The 15,561-nt window shown below is 37.3% G+C and overlaps 1 protein-coding gene across 1 annotated transcript in view; it reads right to left on the reverse strand.

Annotated features, from left to right (window-relative positions):
* Positions 1-5,924: 5,924 nt before the first annotated feature.
* LOC140149046 (glutamine synthetase-like) overlaps positions 5,925-15,561 on the reverse strand; it is a 28,307-nt gene continuing 18,670 nt past the window's right edge. Inside the window, exons 5-7 of the mRNA XM_072171197.1 lie at positions 14,789-15,116; positions 13,412-13,580; positions 5,925-6,229 (exon numbers count right to left, since the gene is read on the reverse strand). Of these exons, the coding sequence (XP_072027298.1) occupies positions 6,113-6,229; positions 13,412-13,580; positions 14,789-15,116 (614 nt within the window). The 3' untranslated portion in view covers positions 5,925-6,112. The remainder of the gene's footprint in view (positions 6,230-13,411; positions 13,581-14,788; positions 15,117-15,561) is intronic.

Here is a 15,561-nt window from a genome sequence, read left to right on the forward strand (position 1 = left end):
TAACTTCCTTTTATCGTCATCAAACAAAATAATGCCCCGTCAGACTTTCCTGCCGCTTGCCGCAGCAGTAGGGCGTTTCAACCAATGACAAGCCTTGATTGTGTCCGTTTGTCTGCAATGCGTGTGCGCCAATGCTCAGCGGCAAGCGGCAGGGTAGTATGAAACCAGCATTATTAGTGGTCATAAATTTGAACTTTTTGCTGTCTGAACATATTGTTACAGGAGAAAAGTCCCTCTCCAATAGTCGAGCCCAGGATCTTTGGTTAGCACCTACTGCTTGGCCTGAGAGTTGGCCAGACAGCCAATTTGATATTTAAGTGGTCATTCTCTTTTCTTGTTGGTACGTTTATCACTTGGTTAGACCGATGAGTCCATGGGAGTAAATGTCAGCTAATTTTATAACTAATTTGATAGTAATCATGTCATGAAGCTCCCATGACCAATTGTGCAAGGCAGACGTCTCACAAACCAAAATTAAAGGTCTTGATGTAATGGGTGGGATCACTCTCCCTATTTCCTCCTGTGATATATTCCAATAGGGAAACTCAAAACAATATAATTTATTTGTATTAATTCCCATTGATAATTTCACATACTTATTTACCCATTTCCATTTTGCCAACAAGTAAAACATTTAGGCAATCTGTTAAGAACATTAGGTAACCTGTATTAATCTGTATAAATTTAAATTCTATCTGTGCAAAGCAGAATTATCTGAAAAACTTGTGTTCTAGGAAACATATTAACAGCAAGAATATAAGCAACTAAATGTTGTAAGCATCTTGAAACAAAACTAGTAAAAAATGCAGTGAGTATTGATATACTGTGGTTCGCTTCAAGTTTGGTAGTGACGTAGGTACGTATTTCGCTGTGTGCTGTATCGAACCATGCGCATGAAGTTAATCACCCAGAGCGTAGACGCATGCGTGCAAAGATAATTTGCCCGCACTCTTGCGGCGCAAACGCGAAAAAGCATCGACGTCACTACCGAACTTGAGGTGAACCACAGTATAGATGGGTCTGTGAGTTCAGAGGAATGCCCCAAACTGTAATTAGAAAGTGCATGTAGCTTGATATTGATATTTAGTTATCCATTTGCAACACTTTGGGAATGCTGGTCAGACATTCCACATTTACCTTAGTTACAGGTTCACACATCTGCTATAGTCTCTCTCGTCTCAAGTTGAGAGTAACTTCAGTGTGTTCACACAGTTGCCTTGCCAGCGTACAGACAAGTCGCCCTTCTATGCATGTGTATACACCCACAGGATTACCATCAGGTAAGCGCACAATTTGAATTTGCCACTGTGACATCCAACATGAGATGAGACACGCCTATAGCAACCCATCGATTTTGTATTGTGATTGTGTTCTGAACACAGATAGTGTTAATCTGGGAATCTGATCTCCACTTTCCTACAAGCAACCACCAAGTATGAATCACCCACTGCATTCACCTAGTATGCACAATAGACAAACTCAGACATAGTAAGCACAAAATGTATTGTATAACTTTATTGAGCTAAAATAGCACAAACATTTACATTGTTGAAGATAAAACGTCTTTTTTCAAAATGTGGTCTTAATATTGTTTTTGGTCAATATTATGTGAAATAAAACTTTGTAACCCGTAATTTTGTAATTCTACAGTCTATTAAGACTTTAAACAAAGAGAATTCCATAATGCCCAATTCCAAATTACAGTTTTGTACTATTATATAGAGTTTACATATTCACTATTATAATTTTAAAGTTAAAGCATTTACCAAGACATTAGTGTCAAAAGCTATTTACTATCATTCAGGCCTATAGGCGGTATACTAGTACAGTCCAACTTCACTTATCCAGACCCCTTTTATATAAACTCCTCAACAAAAGTTTGGAAAGTTTTTTCAAGCATCTATATCTTAAATTATTTGTGACATATTCATATCGTGTTGCATATCAATGGACAGCTACAATACTCCCCTTTACAATGACACCCCATTTGAAACAATAACATTTTTCACGGCTGAGTACACGCCTTGTGAATGTAGTGGGGTCTCAAAAAGAATTTGCCAAATTGACCATTATTCTGTGCAAGCTGCAATCCCATAACTTCACACTCTGAGACCTAATGCAATCCTCCAAAATGACACCGCTCGCCCACATAGCCACGGTAGTCAACGACTACCTACAGAATATGGGAGTTGAGTCAAAATGGCCTGCCATCAGGCCAGACCGGGGCCAGACCTCAACCCGATTGAATACTTGTGGGACCAGCTTGATCGTGCTGTTCGTGTCAGAGAAGCCCATATGCAACCACATTGAATGACCTGCGACGAATCCTTGTTGAAAAATGGAATGTCATCGCACAGTAATGTGTAACCAGGTCGGTGAGCAGCACCAGGAGAAGGTGTCTGACTATTGTGGCTGCCTGTGGTTTTTGACAGGTTAGTGGCTAGCGTTGTTTGAGCACAGAATAATGGTCAATTTGGCAAATTCTGTTTGAGACCCCACTACATTCACAAAGGCGTGTACTCAGCCGTGAAAAATGTTATTGTTTCAAATGGGGTGTCATTGTAAATGGGAGTATTGTAGCTATCCAGTGATATGCAACACGATATGAATATTTCACAAATAATTGGAGATGCAGATGCTTGAAAAAACTTTCCAAACTTTTGTTGAGGAGTTTATATGAATATCAGTCAGAATCTAGCTTAAATGTTTTCAAATGAAACCATGTTTTTCAATACTAGGACACCTTATTTCAATTTTTTGAAGCATTGGGAGAAGATGAGTTGACTTCTGACGTCAATGCCTGGCAATATACGTACGCATCATCACAATTTCCATTGTTTTTTGCCTGGCAGTATGCGTGCGCATCATGTTATGCTCAGGGCTCATGTTTTTAAAACTCCCGCCACATCACAATAAGGCTATTGAACAGTGTAGTGGTTGCATGGGGTTCACTCAAGCATATCGATATACCAGTCCCTTGCCTTTGTTGATAAACATTGAGGTCACCTCATCTATAGAACACAGTGTTATACTCCCATCTTTTCAGTGTTATTACCCCATATAATGTTGTTGCAATGTCAAGACTTTGAACATACATAAATCACAGGATTTTGTACTTATCTGGCCAACTCTTGGTCCCATCATGGTGGGATAAGTGGGGTTGGATTGCATTACACTTAACTTGCTACACAGACAAAATACATAGTACTAGTGCTACAGAGAAAGTTATAAAAGCGATACAGTCATAACAATAATTGTATTTACATGTTTACTTAATACGGAATTTAAAAGTACGCAGTAGATACAAGGAAAAACACATACGGTACCCTACAACAGGTGTCCCACTGGTTCCCCGGTTGATTGGAATACACCCTTAGACAAAAAAATATACAGACCATTTAAGAACAGGCAAATTCTCTGTATCCTGGGAATTCTCGCATATTCTTGAGAGCCACTTGTTCTATCGCATATATTGAACAAATCACACACACGCAATATGTGCCTATCATGGAGCTGTATTTATTTTTTTAATTACAGCTCTGGTGCCTATACATGTAATGCTTTTAAAAATTGTGTGGTAAACAGGCGCAGAATGATGGTTGCATGCTTCATGGAATGATTGACCCTCATGAACAACTGCTGCTGAACTTTACCTGTTGATGAATGGTCTCTATATTTTTGTTAACACACCCCATTCAAAGCCCCACCATGATATTTCTTGTTTTCTAGCCTCATTGAGAGATGCCACTTTTCTTCTTTTTTTAATTTCTTCACTCTTATTAATTTCAGTCCATTTTGAGACTTTACCCTAAATATACATGCTATTTCATTGTATATGTTGAGCTGAAAAACTGCCATGGTCTATAAAAGTACATGGGAGTATTTACAAATTAAAAACACCCCCTCCAAAAAAACCCAAAAAAACACTTCAGCAACAATTTTTTTTTGCTGCACAAAATGACAGACCCTACTTGAAAAGTCTGTACCACTGTAAAACAGGTTTTTTTTATCGGTTTACAAAGCTTGTGCATTGTTGACTCATGAGGTAGGTCATGGTACATGAGCAATGTATCATTTGAAAATCAATAGGCAATTTTCGGAAAGATGATACATTGCTTTTGCATTTATATAATCAGTGATCAAACTACACTACGAATAGAAGAGAATTATAACAATATTATTATAACATATGATTCTTGAGTGGTTTGCATTTTCTTGTAATTCATAGAATACTAATTGAAGAATGAGGTAGTCTGTAATGTTCGCCTAGCAGGAGATGCAAATAATATGTTAGTATCGGAAATATATGATGCAAGACCAAGAAATTATGTAAATGACTTTCATGTAGCTCCAAGACAAACTGACATAATTAAGTTTTAGAGCAAAAAAATCTGGACTTGGCGGGGATTTTACCTGGAACATAGAGAACAGTGGCATGATTGACAGGAATTTAATATAAATAAACACAATTTTTTACCAGGTTCGCCGTTGCAAATAATAAAGGAGACAAGTAGAAAGAGTGAACTGAACCCAGAACTTCAGGTTTACAAGACCTGTGCCTTATGGCATGGGAGCTTTGTGATTAGGCTGGTTGAAATAGTGGAATTCACATGCATTTCTCATTTAAATATTAATTTGTGTTAAAATAACATGCTATAGAATCATGCACACTCTCAGGTTTAAAGGAGCATTTTGTGATTCTAGCATCCTTTTTAAAGGGTATGGTTCAAACCAGGCCCATACACAGGATTTTTTTTGGGGGTCGCTGATTTTGAAAAAGTGGACTTTTTTTTCCAAGGGGGGGCAATTTTGTGAAAAGTGGACTTTTCCCCAAATTTGGACCTTTTTGACCAAAAAGCATAAAAACCTGATTTTTTTGACTCTTCTACGCTTGAAATTTTGAGACTAATTGTTTACTTTTTGCAAATTTGGGGAGGTGCGGTCGCACCCCCCGCGTACGGGCCTGGTTCAAACACAGATACTTAAAACGAAGGTTCTGTGGTACCCATGATAAAGTCGAACATTTCAGGTGATTAGGACATTGAATTTGTCAGACAGGAAATACAAATTGGACAATGCCTTTGCCAATCGGCAAGAAAGGTACACAAACATAATGTAGTCCTAGGTTTCTGATGGGATTTATTTTTTTGGACTAAGTGGGGGTGGGCTGTGGATATGAAAGTGCCCTATTTAAGCCATTGTCCTTATAAACATTTAAAAACAGAAGAATCTTTCTTGGATACTCAATATGCCTGAAATCAAACATACCCGCTTCAAATCCAAACAGCTTCTCTCTGCTACATGACATACTTCATTGACCCGTGTTGTCTGCAAGTATAGAGAGGCCTATGGCTGTAATTTGTGCAATGACTATTAACATGGCAATGGGTATGTGTTATTGAATGATACATTCCTTATACATTAATGTTTCTTTTACCTGTATTGAATTGGCAATTTCCAAGAGCCTGTATTTATGCATTTTGATATAAAAATATACAATGGTTATATTGTTGGTACTATTTACTATAGGACTATATATTACATAATGAAGTACAAGTGATATTTCACAACATTAAAGAAACATAATACTCTCATCTAGGAAAGTGCTCCAGAGTATACTTACATCAATGAGAAACAATATTTAAAAATAGACAAAATAATTAACAATTAATATAATTAATTATATAATTAACTATAAAATTAGTATTAAAATTGTTTCTTTGATGTTTCAATCTTATTTTGTGTGTACTGGAATTAAAATTTGTGCGTATAATTGGAATTTTCAACTTGGATAAAAAATACACTGATTTACTAATACTGAATTTAAAGCTACACACCGGATGTAACAATAAATATATCCTCAATTTATTGTTCATAATTGCTGGAAAAAATACACATTGTAATGATTTGATTTAAAACTGATGTTCTCAATGAGGAGCACCAGAGACAATTTCTGAAAGTTACAATTAATCAAGAAGTACATAAATGCTACATGTTGTGAACAATTTTCTTTCTTCTTTGATAATTTCCACTGAGGCTCACTACATACAGTAAACAGGTACTATGTACATTTCAGTGAATATTACGACAGGCAATCAGAGCATAAAATTTGCTAGATATCCCAATCATCCAGGACTGTGGTGCGAACCATAGCCTCAGTAACACGGTAGGGATCACAGGAAGCTGATGGTCTTCTATCCTCCATGTAGCCATATCCATCTTCAGCAACCTAGTTGAACAAAGAATGAATATAAAAAAATAACAATTAATAATAAGGGGCTGTGCAATAATTATCAGCCCGAACAGCTCGCCAAAAATCGCTTGCCCCCCCCTCTCGGCCCGCCAAAATCGCTGTCCCCCCTCTCGGCCCGCCAAAAATTCTTTGCCCCCCCTTGAACATGCCAAATTTTTGGGATCCCAAATTCCAAACTTTAAATGGTCTAGATGTATGTTATGGCGCGCGAAACAGGAAAATTTGCATATTTAAGCGTTTCCGCACCGTTTCCTAAGCCTTTTAAAGCATTTTATTAAAAGGTGCCCGTGAATCGTGCCAAAAATCGCTTGCCCCCCCCTCTCGGCTTGCCAAAATTGCTTGCCCCCCCCTTCGTCTCGCCAAAAATTTCTTGCCCCCAATTTTACCCTCCCCAGGGCTCATAATTATTGCACAGCCCCTAAGCTTTATTACTTTTTACTGTCTAAGAAATTGTCTGTTTTCAAACTTTTTGTATACAATTTATCACAACTACTACAAACTTTCTGATAAGGCATGTAATTATACAGTACATAGCCTACCATGTAGACATGTGCAGTCTGTCCATGGTTGTGTCGGATTTATGGGTATACTCTAGGCCTACAGTATCATGGTATGGGAAATCTAATATACTGAAGGCATTGTTTATAGTGACAAGTTCAAGTATATCTAGAAAGTTGCCAAAACCTTGATTAGTAACCTAATTGGGCGACTTCTGATGATTTTGAAGATCAAAATGGACCACAACTATTAGGAGTGGAACCCCAGTGTTTTTGTATTATATTCTTTATATTTTTCTCTTTCATTACATTTACAGGCATTTGACACCACTCTGGTGGATATACCATTTCTCAGCAAAAACAAACCTGGCTACAGACAGGTCTGATTTTAACAAATGTTACTTTTTGTCCTGGAGTGAACAGTTTTACAAAGTCATTTTTGTATATTTGTGCAAAGTATTTTGTAGCAAATTAAAAAAAACCCATTTCAACATGTGTGTATAACTATTGACTTTATACATGTAGGTAACATAAATGAATTAAAACAATGGCCCAATTCCTGGCATGGCAGCTGTAGGGCCTTGAAAGCAGTGTCTTATTTCATAACAAATAGCCATGGACTGGCAAGGACGCAAGGTCAATGTTATTATGATCCAAGCAGGCAGTAATTGACCCCTATCTATTGGTTTTGTCAAAATCTGTTATATTACAATGACCAGAGTAATGACCATGACCAATAGTGCCAGGAATTTTTTTAGCTTACATAAAAAGGTCTGGTAACATGTACCATGAAATATTTTGTAATCTTTCAAAACAAGGTAGGTCTTGTGGTACCATAAAATTTGTAAACTTGAATACAAAACAAGGTCTTTATAATATGGTACCATATTAACCCTAACACTATAAACTCTTACAAAGAAAACCACTGCCTGTGCATGCATTCCTCGTGATGTGATGACGCAATCACCCTAAGTAATATATGCTCACGAAATCGCTGGCCAGGCCAGCCTGCATGAGGTGGGTGATTGTGTGTGCGTGCGTGCCACCCGAGGGGTGCCAAGTGAAATATTTGTTCATCTTCTCTCCTTTTTCGTTCCTTAATATCTACCTTCCAATAGCAAAAAACCAGGGTCCATGTTAGGGTTAATATTAGGGTGGTTTAGAGAGGACTCCTGGAAAGATGTACTATGGTGAATGTGAAATTATTGGCCACTGGGTGGGGCAGGGGGTTCCCACTGAAACAGGAATTAGAGCATACATTATCTCTCTCTCCATGAGCAGTGAGCGCCCAACCAAAAATAAACTAATTAGGACTATGATATTGCAGACTTCATGAAGGGAAGGGGGTATGAACCTCTGAGCTCCCTCCCTGGGTACTGACCTATTCCAGTGAGATTCTGACAAGGGAGTTATAATGATTTGTAAGTTCATAAAATTTTCTCAATATATAGGAATGGCTTTTATAATATGTACTGCAAAACTGCAAAATGATGAGTGCCCATGGATATTTTGTGAGAGATAATGCCTAGTATTAAAAAATGTAGTTAATATTTTCCAACAGCTCCAACCCAGGCAAGTTGAGAATGGTCTTGCCTTTCGTGCTTAATGCTTTAACATTGCTGCATTGCTGGAGTGTAGCATTCCAATGATAATGATTGATTCCATATACATGATATAGGGATATACCTTCACTATAGTTTAAGTGTACAATAACAAAATGGTACAACTCCTGGTATAATTAGAAGTTTTCTCCTTGACTTCAGTATTAAAGAAATTCAGTTGAGTATTGATAGTTTTTTAGAATTTCAATGTTGAAATAAAAAGTTTTAAAAGGTGGTAAAATAAATATAGCTCTTTTCATGTACCCTTACAAGCAAGTTGAAACAACAATACAGACTTTAAATAAGTTCTATTGTTAGGATTTAATACTGTGAGGTCAGGAATTTTTGTATAAGGAAGTACAATCCTGAGCAATTTTAAATGCCTAAAGCAATAACTAGCCACTCAAGTGCAATAAACTACAAGTTCAAGTGTAGTGTATAAACGTGCATTTCTAGCACAGACCCTGGGAAAATAAATTTTGGGGAAATTAAAAGGGGAAGTCCCATCTGCATGGCAAGGTCATCACCATAGAAACTAGCATTACGCACTTGACCTAATAACCTAAGAGGTGCATACTCAAGTATCAATATCCCCTGCTTCCAATGAATGTCAAAAGTTGGATAACCCCACTGAGAAATCAATGGTTGAAAGGGTTTATGGCTGCATTCATAGTAAATAATTGGGACTATATTTGTTGGTTTTAGTTCTGACTATTACTTTTGTTTTCTTGTATGTAGGTATGTTCCTTTTCAGGTTGAGCCCATGCAGATTATATCCTCAAACATCATCCAAAATTTGATATTTTATCCTCAGGGGGTGCAAATATTTTGGCAGGGGGGGGGGGGCTGGGTACTTTTTTGGAGTCAAAACTTTTGATTCCCCCTCCAGAGAACCTGAAAGTTTATTGACCCCTCTTGAGACATAACAAAACTTTTTTTTACTTCTCAATATGCAAGTTATGCAACTGCCCAAAACTGTGATGAACCATCAGAAAATTCCATCTGTCTGTGGTCTGACTGCAGGGATACTAGTAGGCCTATAATGTGTAACAATCTGTACACCCTATAATTTCCTACAAGTTCAATTGGACCTTCATTTTGCAAAATTTCCCAACTTCTGAGGGGCAACACCCTCCTGGGTATGCATATTACAACAGGTGGTCTTCGCTAATGTTTTGGACACCAGTACCTTTTTTTGTTTTAACTTATTAATTAGGTCTACATGTACAGTATAAATAGTGAATAATGGCCCCAAAATGGCTTCAATTGTTGGATCAGCTCGTAATCTGCAATCTGCGGGAAATGTTAGGCTTTTACCACTACACCGAAAAGTAGACCCATGTTAAGATTAGTTGAGCTGTCTGGTTTGTGAGATGACTTGAATTAATAATTTGTGATGCTTCTGGCAGGGATATGACCTGCTTCTGGCAAGATGCCACAAGAAAATTATCAAAATAACACATTTTGATATTAATCCGCGATGTTATAACGAGCAAGTTTGACAAACAAAAGAGATCCTCTCCATATAGCCATAAATGGGGCTCCTAAACATTATAAAGCTAAAATGGACCCCTAAAAATCCCGGGTAAAAATCCCACCTTTTTCTATTATTTTATCAATGAGAATGCATCCTACTTTTATATGGAGTGACCCCTGTAATATAATACATGTACATAAAATCAGACACAGTCATTTCAGCTAAATCAGTTCATATTTTGATGTGCAATTTGTGATTTAAATAATACCCTTGATATGTGACATCTTAAACAGCTGGTATCTCATACCAAATTGCTGGATATAAACTTGACTTCATAATCTGAAAGTTCAACCATGACCATGGACTTGGCATGGAAAAGTAGTCCCTCAGCCATGATGATTTTGGAGTCTGTATTAAAAACACAAAAATCCTAATACTGAAATTCCTCACTCGAAACTCAAACTCAAAATCACTCTGAACTCGAAAATCATGTATCGAGACTCAAAAATAGTGCCTCAAAACTAAAATCTTGACTCGAAGATAACACACTGGTAGTCATTTTTGTATGCAAGTACATTAAGTGTGTGTGTGTGCATCATTGATCATTAAATTGAACTAAAAATGGAAATATTAACATTCTTTTGAGCTCTTTTTTCACATGCACAAGAAAGAAGATTCTTTCTTTCATAATTATTTTCATAAGTATTTTAACATCTATGTAAAATAATAGTCTTTGTGAGAAGTGGAGATTTTGTGGATTTAGATGTGTTACTGTTAGCTATAGCTACTGTTGAACTGTGTAGTGCAGGCTAGGCCCTATATGGGCATTTGTAAATCTTGTGACAAGTTGAAGTTGGTGGAAAAGGATGGAAATGGTTGAAAAGGGGATAAGAATGGATTGAAAAGGATGAAAATGGGTCGAAATGAATCAAAATATGACTTGAACATCTCGACATGAGGACAACAAGAGCTAAAATTTGTCAAAATTTTATTGCCTGTGAATAGTACTATCTGTAATACACAAAGCTTGTCACCGGACAATTTTTTTTTTTTTTTTTCATTTAAGCGTCCCGTTGATACACACATAAAAATATGTCTTTGTTTTGTGCGATTGTGATATTTTTGGTAACAAATTGAGCATAAACAGAACATAAACAATTGCAAATCTATGAAAATTGAACATAATTATGTTTCAATGTATGGGTATTTGTATGTTATGAAATGGATTGGAAATGAATGGAAATGGGTTTGAATGGATGGAAATGGGTACAAATGAATACGAATGGGTGGAAATGGGTACGAATGGGTGGAAATGGGTACGAATGGGTGGAAATGGGTATGAATGGGTGGAAATGGGTACAAATGGGTGAAAATGGGTAGGCATGGGTATGAATGGGTGGAAATGGGTTGGAATGAATGGAAATGGGTACGAATGGGTGGAAATGGGTACGAATGGGTGAAAATGGGTAGGCATGGGTGGAAATGGGTAGGAATAGGCTCAGGCGATTGTTAAAAACAATCAATATTTTTTTTAATCAATTATTTTCGATGTATTGAACATCGCGTGACGGTAATAGGTTGAGCACCATTTGTTGCATAGAATCCCGCTATTAAACATTGCTGTGCATTTTAAGCTGAAAAGATGTGCTTAACAGTTGTTTTACTTGTTATTCTGGTTGTAGTTTCAGCTAATTATCACCTATAAAGATGCAACTATTTCAAAAACCACCTATCAGTTGAAAAAATTGCTTTAATAATCTGTTTGCTTAGAAAAACAGTTGATTATTTTCAATAAAATCTAAATGTTGATGTTTCGATTACGGTGTTTTAAATAATCAAGTACCCGATTAAAAAAAATAATCGATTATTTTCGATTAATCTAAATATCGCCCAAGCCTGGGTAGGAATGGGTGGAAATGGGTAGGAATGGGTGGAAATGGGTACAAATGGGTTGGAATGGATGGAAATGAGTATGAATGGGTGGAAATGGGTTGGAATGGATGGAAATGGGTAGGAATGGGTGGAAATGGGTACAAATGGGTGGAAATGGGTTGGAATGGATGGAAATGAGTATGAATGGGTGGAAATGGGTTGGAATTGATGGAAATGGGTAGGAATGGGTGGAAATGGGTACGAATGGACGGAAATGGGTAAAAATATTACAACATGGATTCAAATCAATACGTGGAGGATTTTGCATGCAACAATAGAAATAAGAAATGAAGTACTGAGTTGAAAATTTTGTCAGTTGCAAGTGAAAAATGGTGAAATCAAAATGGATATTCTGACAAAACTAATATAGACCCGTACGATGTACCATATAGAGTTGGGAAAAATCTCTCTTGATTATTACTATGTTAGTTTGAAACGCTAAAAGGTTAAACTCAAAAAAATCTCATGGGCTAAGTTGAGGTTTATAAAAATCAAAAATCTTCCCGTAAGACACAATTTCATGCCTAATTTTAACGCCAGGAATTGTTTTTAAAAAAAAGGTATAGCCAAAGCAGTATGTTTTTATCTGATATTACTGAAAACAAATTATTGTTTTTTTATTTGACAGAGAAAATTAATTTCAAAGCAAAAGGTGTATCTCTGAATTGTGTCAATTTCAACATGTATGGATTGACTTCTAGCATGACTATGCATAACAATAGATGGAGTGGCTTTGGACAGTAAAATAAATTATCGATGAATCTTCAAAAATTAAAAAATTCATTTGATCTCACACAGAGGTCATCCTAGCACTACTTACGGGCTCTGTCGCTTTGATATACTATCTAGAGAGGTTGAGTCAGCAACGCACTAAAGCGCTTTGGTTGAACGCACTCGGATGCTCGCGCTATGCGCGCACTAAGTCTGTGAGGGCCACAAACTGTGGCTTATGGCATCCAGGGACAAGAGTCACATGGAGTCAACAGGGTCGAACTCATGGTCGATGGGGCTCAAACTTGGTAAAATAATAATAATAATAAATTTGAATTAAATAAATATCAAATGTTCAGTTTTGATTCTATTCTTGCAAATTACACACCAGAGATAGAGGATGAGTATTATAATCTACATTTGGTTGAAATGGGTAATGAGGGGAACATGTCAAAAATAAGGTTGCAGTCAAAGGTCATCAAGGCAAGGTCAACCTAGTAGCTAACTCCTGGACCCACTAGAGGTATACCGACTGACCGAGAGAAGGAGGGTGAGACATGTTTGCCCCACTGGCGCGAAATACCCAGACAAAATTGTCTAGAAGTTGTAATGAATGTGATCTTTCTTTGATGGCCTGATTTTAGGACAGAATTGTCCTCAATTTGGACCATTTTAGCTCTTTATTTGCAAATTTGTCCCGGTAAAATTTTAAAGACAATTTGGAAATTCCCCCCCCCCGGCCCCCATGACTGGTACCTCACTGGACCCCACTGTGAGGGGGACAAGGCAGGACCCTGGACCATTTGAGCTCACACTTTATGCCTGACCGTGTCGACGCATCATTAATACCAGCAATAATTATTTCTCCACCCCTCTTGATAAAGGGGTCTAGCGACATACTTGGTTGGATGGGGGAATGCAGGAATGAGAGGTGACTAACCTGTCTTGGAATCCTGATGCTACATCCTCTGTTAGCTACTCCACCTGAGAACACACCCATAGCAGCAGTCTCATGTTCACCAGTTAGACGTCTTTCATTTCCTTCACCATACATCCTCAGATGCTCCCAATGTCTCTTGCTCAGGGCCTCAATACCCGCTTCAATGACTCTGGAAAAATTAAATAAAACAAATGTAAAATTATTATCAGCAATTTTTCATGCTAAAACCTGGCCAGGCCAGGCTAATAATAGCCATCTGAATATGTTTGTTTATTTATATCCTATATACATATAATCAGATGACAGTGCATGCAGATAGTCTGCTAAGGCCCTTCACAATTGAGTCTTAGTTTCCTGTTTCATGGTTGAAAACAAGGGATGAGGCGACTTTTAATTATTAATTATTAATTATCTTTTATTTTCTTTATTTTAAAACAAGTGGTCGCAACCTACATCAATTCGTTTTCACTAGGAACATGCATTTAATTATTTTACAACTATGTTTGATTTTATACATAAGTAATGGTACAATTATGTTCTTTGTTTATTCATCATTCTAGTTGATATGATCAAAGTCAGAAAGTAGCAAATGGAAATCATTAAAAGTTATTTTAAAAGAGAAAAACCAAAATAAAAATAAAATAATTAAATATTTTGCAATTCTTTAATTTGGACGCAGGCAGGAAACAGGAAACAATTGTAAAGGGCCTAAGAGGGATAAACACTATGATCCCAGAATGTGACCATGGACACCACCAATTTATGAAGGTATCCATCATGCATCTGCCAGAAGCAGAACGTGGCATATGAGACCAAATTTTAACCAAAAGTCTAAATAATGGTATTTTACAAATTGATCTCAAATGACCTTTGACCTTGAACACCACTTATAGATGAGGGTATCCAGTTTGCAGCTTTGACCCAAGTATGATTGCAGTAGGATTTGGAACTGTTCACAAGAGACCAAATTTTAATTTATACGTTGACCTCAAATGACGTATGACCTCAGTAAATGACCTTGAACACCACCCAAAAAGTAGCCAGTCACTGTCCATGACCCACCTTTGCTGAAAATCTGAAGTCAATCTGCCAATCCATTGACGAGATACAGCATCATACGGACAGTACAAAATAAAATGCATCTGGTCCAGAGAGGAGATTAGATGCATAGTGGACATGGAAAAAGGAATCAGGAATCAAATACTAGTATGTATTCTAATGGCATTTTTTAAGTCGACATATAAAAATAAATATAGTTGGTGATATGCCCATTTTAGACCAAAAGGTTAGTCAGTTGGTAAGTAAGGAAGTAAGTAAGTAAGATGCACTTATATAGGCTAATACCATTTTCATGGTTCAGCAAAAATTCATACTTACTTAATGCCACCGTCTTCCCTCATTGATTTTGTACTGTAATTACAATGAGCTCCTGCACCATTCCAATCACCAGGCATTGGTTTGGGGTCAAAGGTCACTTGGATACCAAAATCCTCAGAAACGCGATGCAAGATATACCGAGCCATCCACAGGTCATCTCCCATCTGTATGCCTTCACATGGACCGACTTGAAACTCCCATTGCGCAGGCATGACTTCTGCGTTTGATCCAGCGATTTTGACTCCGGCATAGAGACATGCACGATAATGAGCCTCCACAACATCTCTGCCATATACCTTATTTGCTCCAACACCGCAGTAGTAAGGACCTATTGAATAACAAGAATATAGATCAATACCAGGGGTTTAACCAGATATATTTTACCTAAAATCGGGATGATAAAACTTAAAATTCTGTCAAGTCAGACCCCACGGAATGCAGAGGCTGGCTACAAGCCCAATCAATACTCTCATGCAAAGAAAATCAAATAATTCAATTTTCTATCATCTTGTTCTGGGAGGGTGGTGATGCCCAAGCTCAAAATGGCAAAATTGGGCTGCTTCTATATGGTTTCTCACAAAACCCAGGGATAGGGCATTAGAGCTTGAGCCTCCCAATTAAAGCCAATTCTCCAAGAATATGACCAGAAGTTTTTCCAGGGAAGACACATGGTTAATTTCAGGAGGTAAAGTTGCCAAATTGGGCACTAATTTTTGGCCCAAGAAGGTTATTTCATGGGCAACAATATGGCTAATTCTCTTGTAAATATAGAA

This window comes from Amphiura filiformis, chromosome 3, assembly GCF_039555335.1.
Source record: "Amphiura filiformis chromosome 3, Afil_fr2py, whole genome shotgun sequence".
In the NCBI taxonomy this organism is placed as follows: domain Eukaryota; kingdom Metazoa; phylum Echinodermata; class Ophiuroidea; order Amphilepidida; family Amphiuridae; genus Amphiura; species Amphiura filiformis.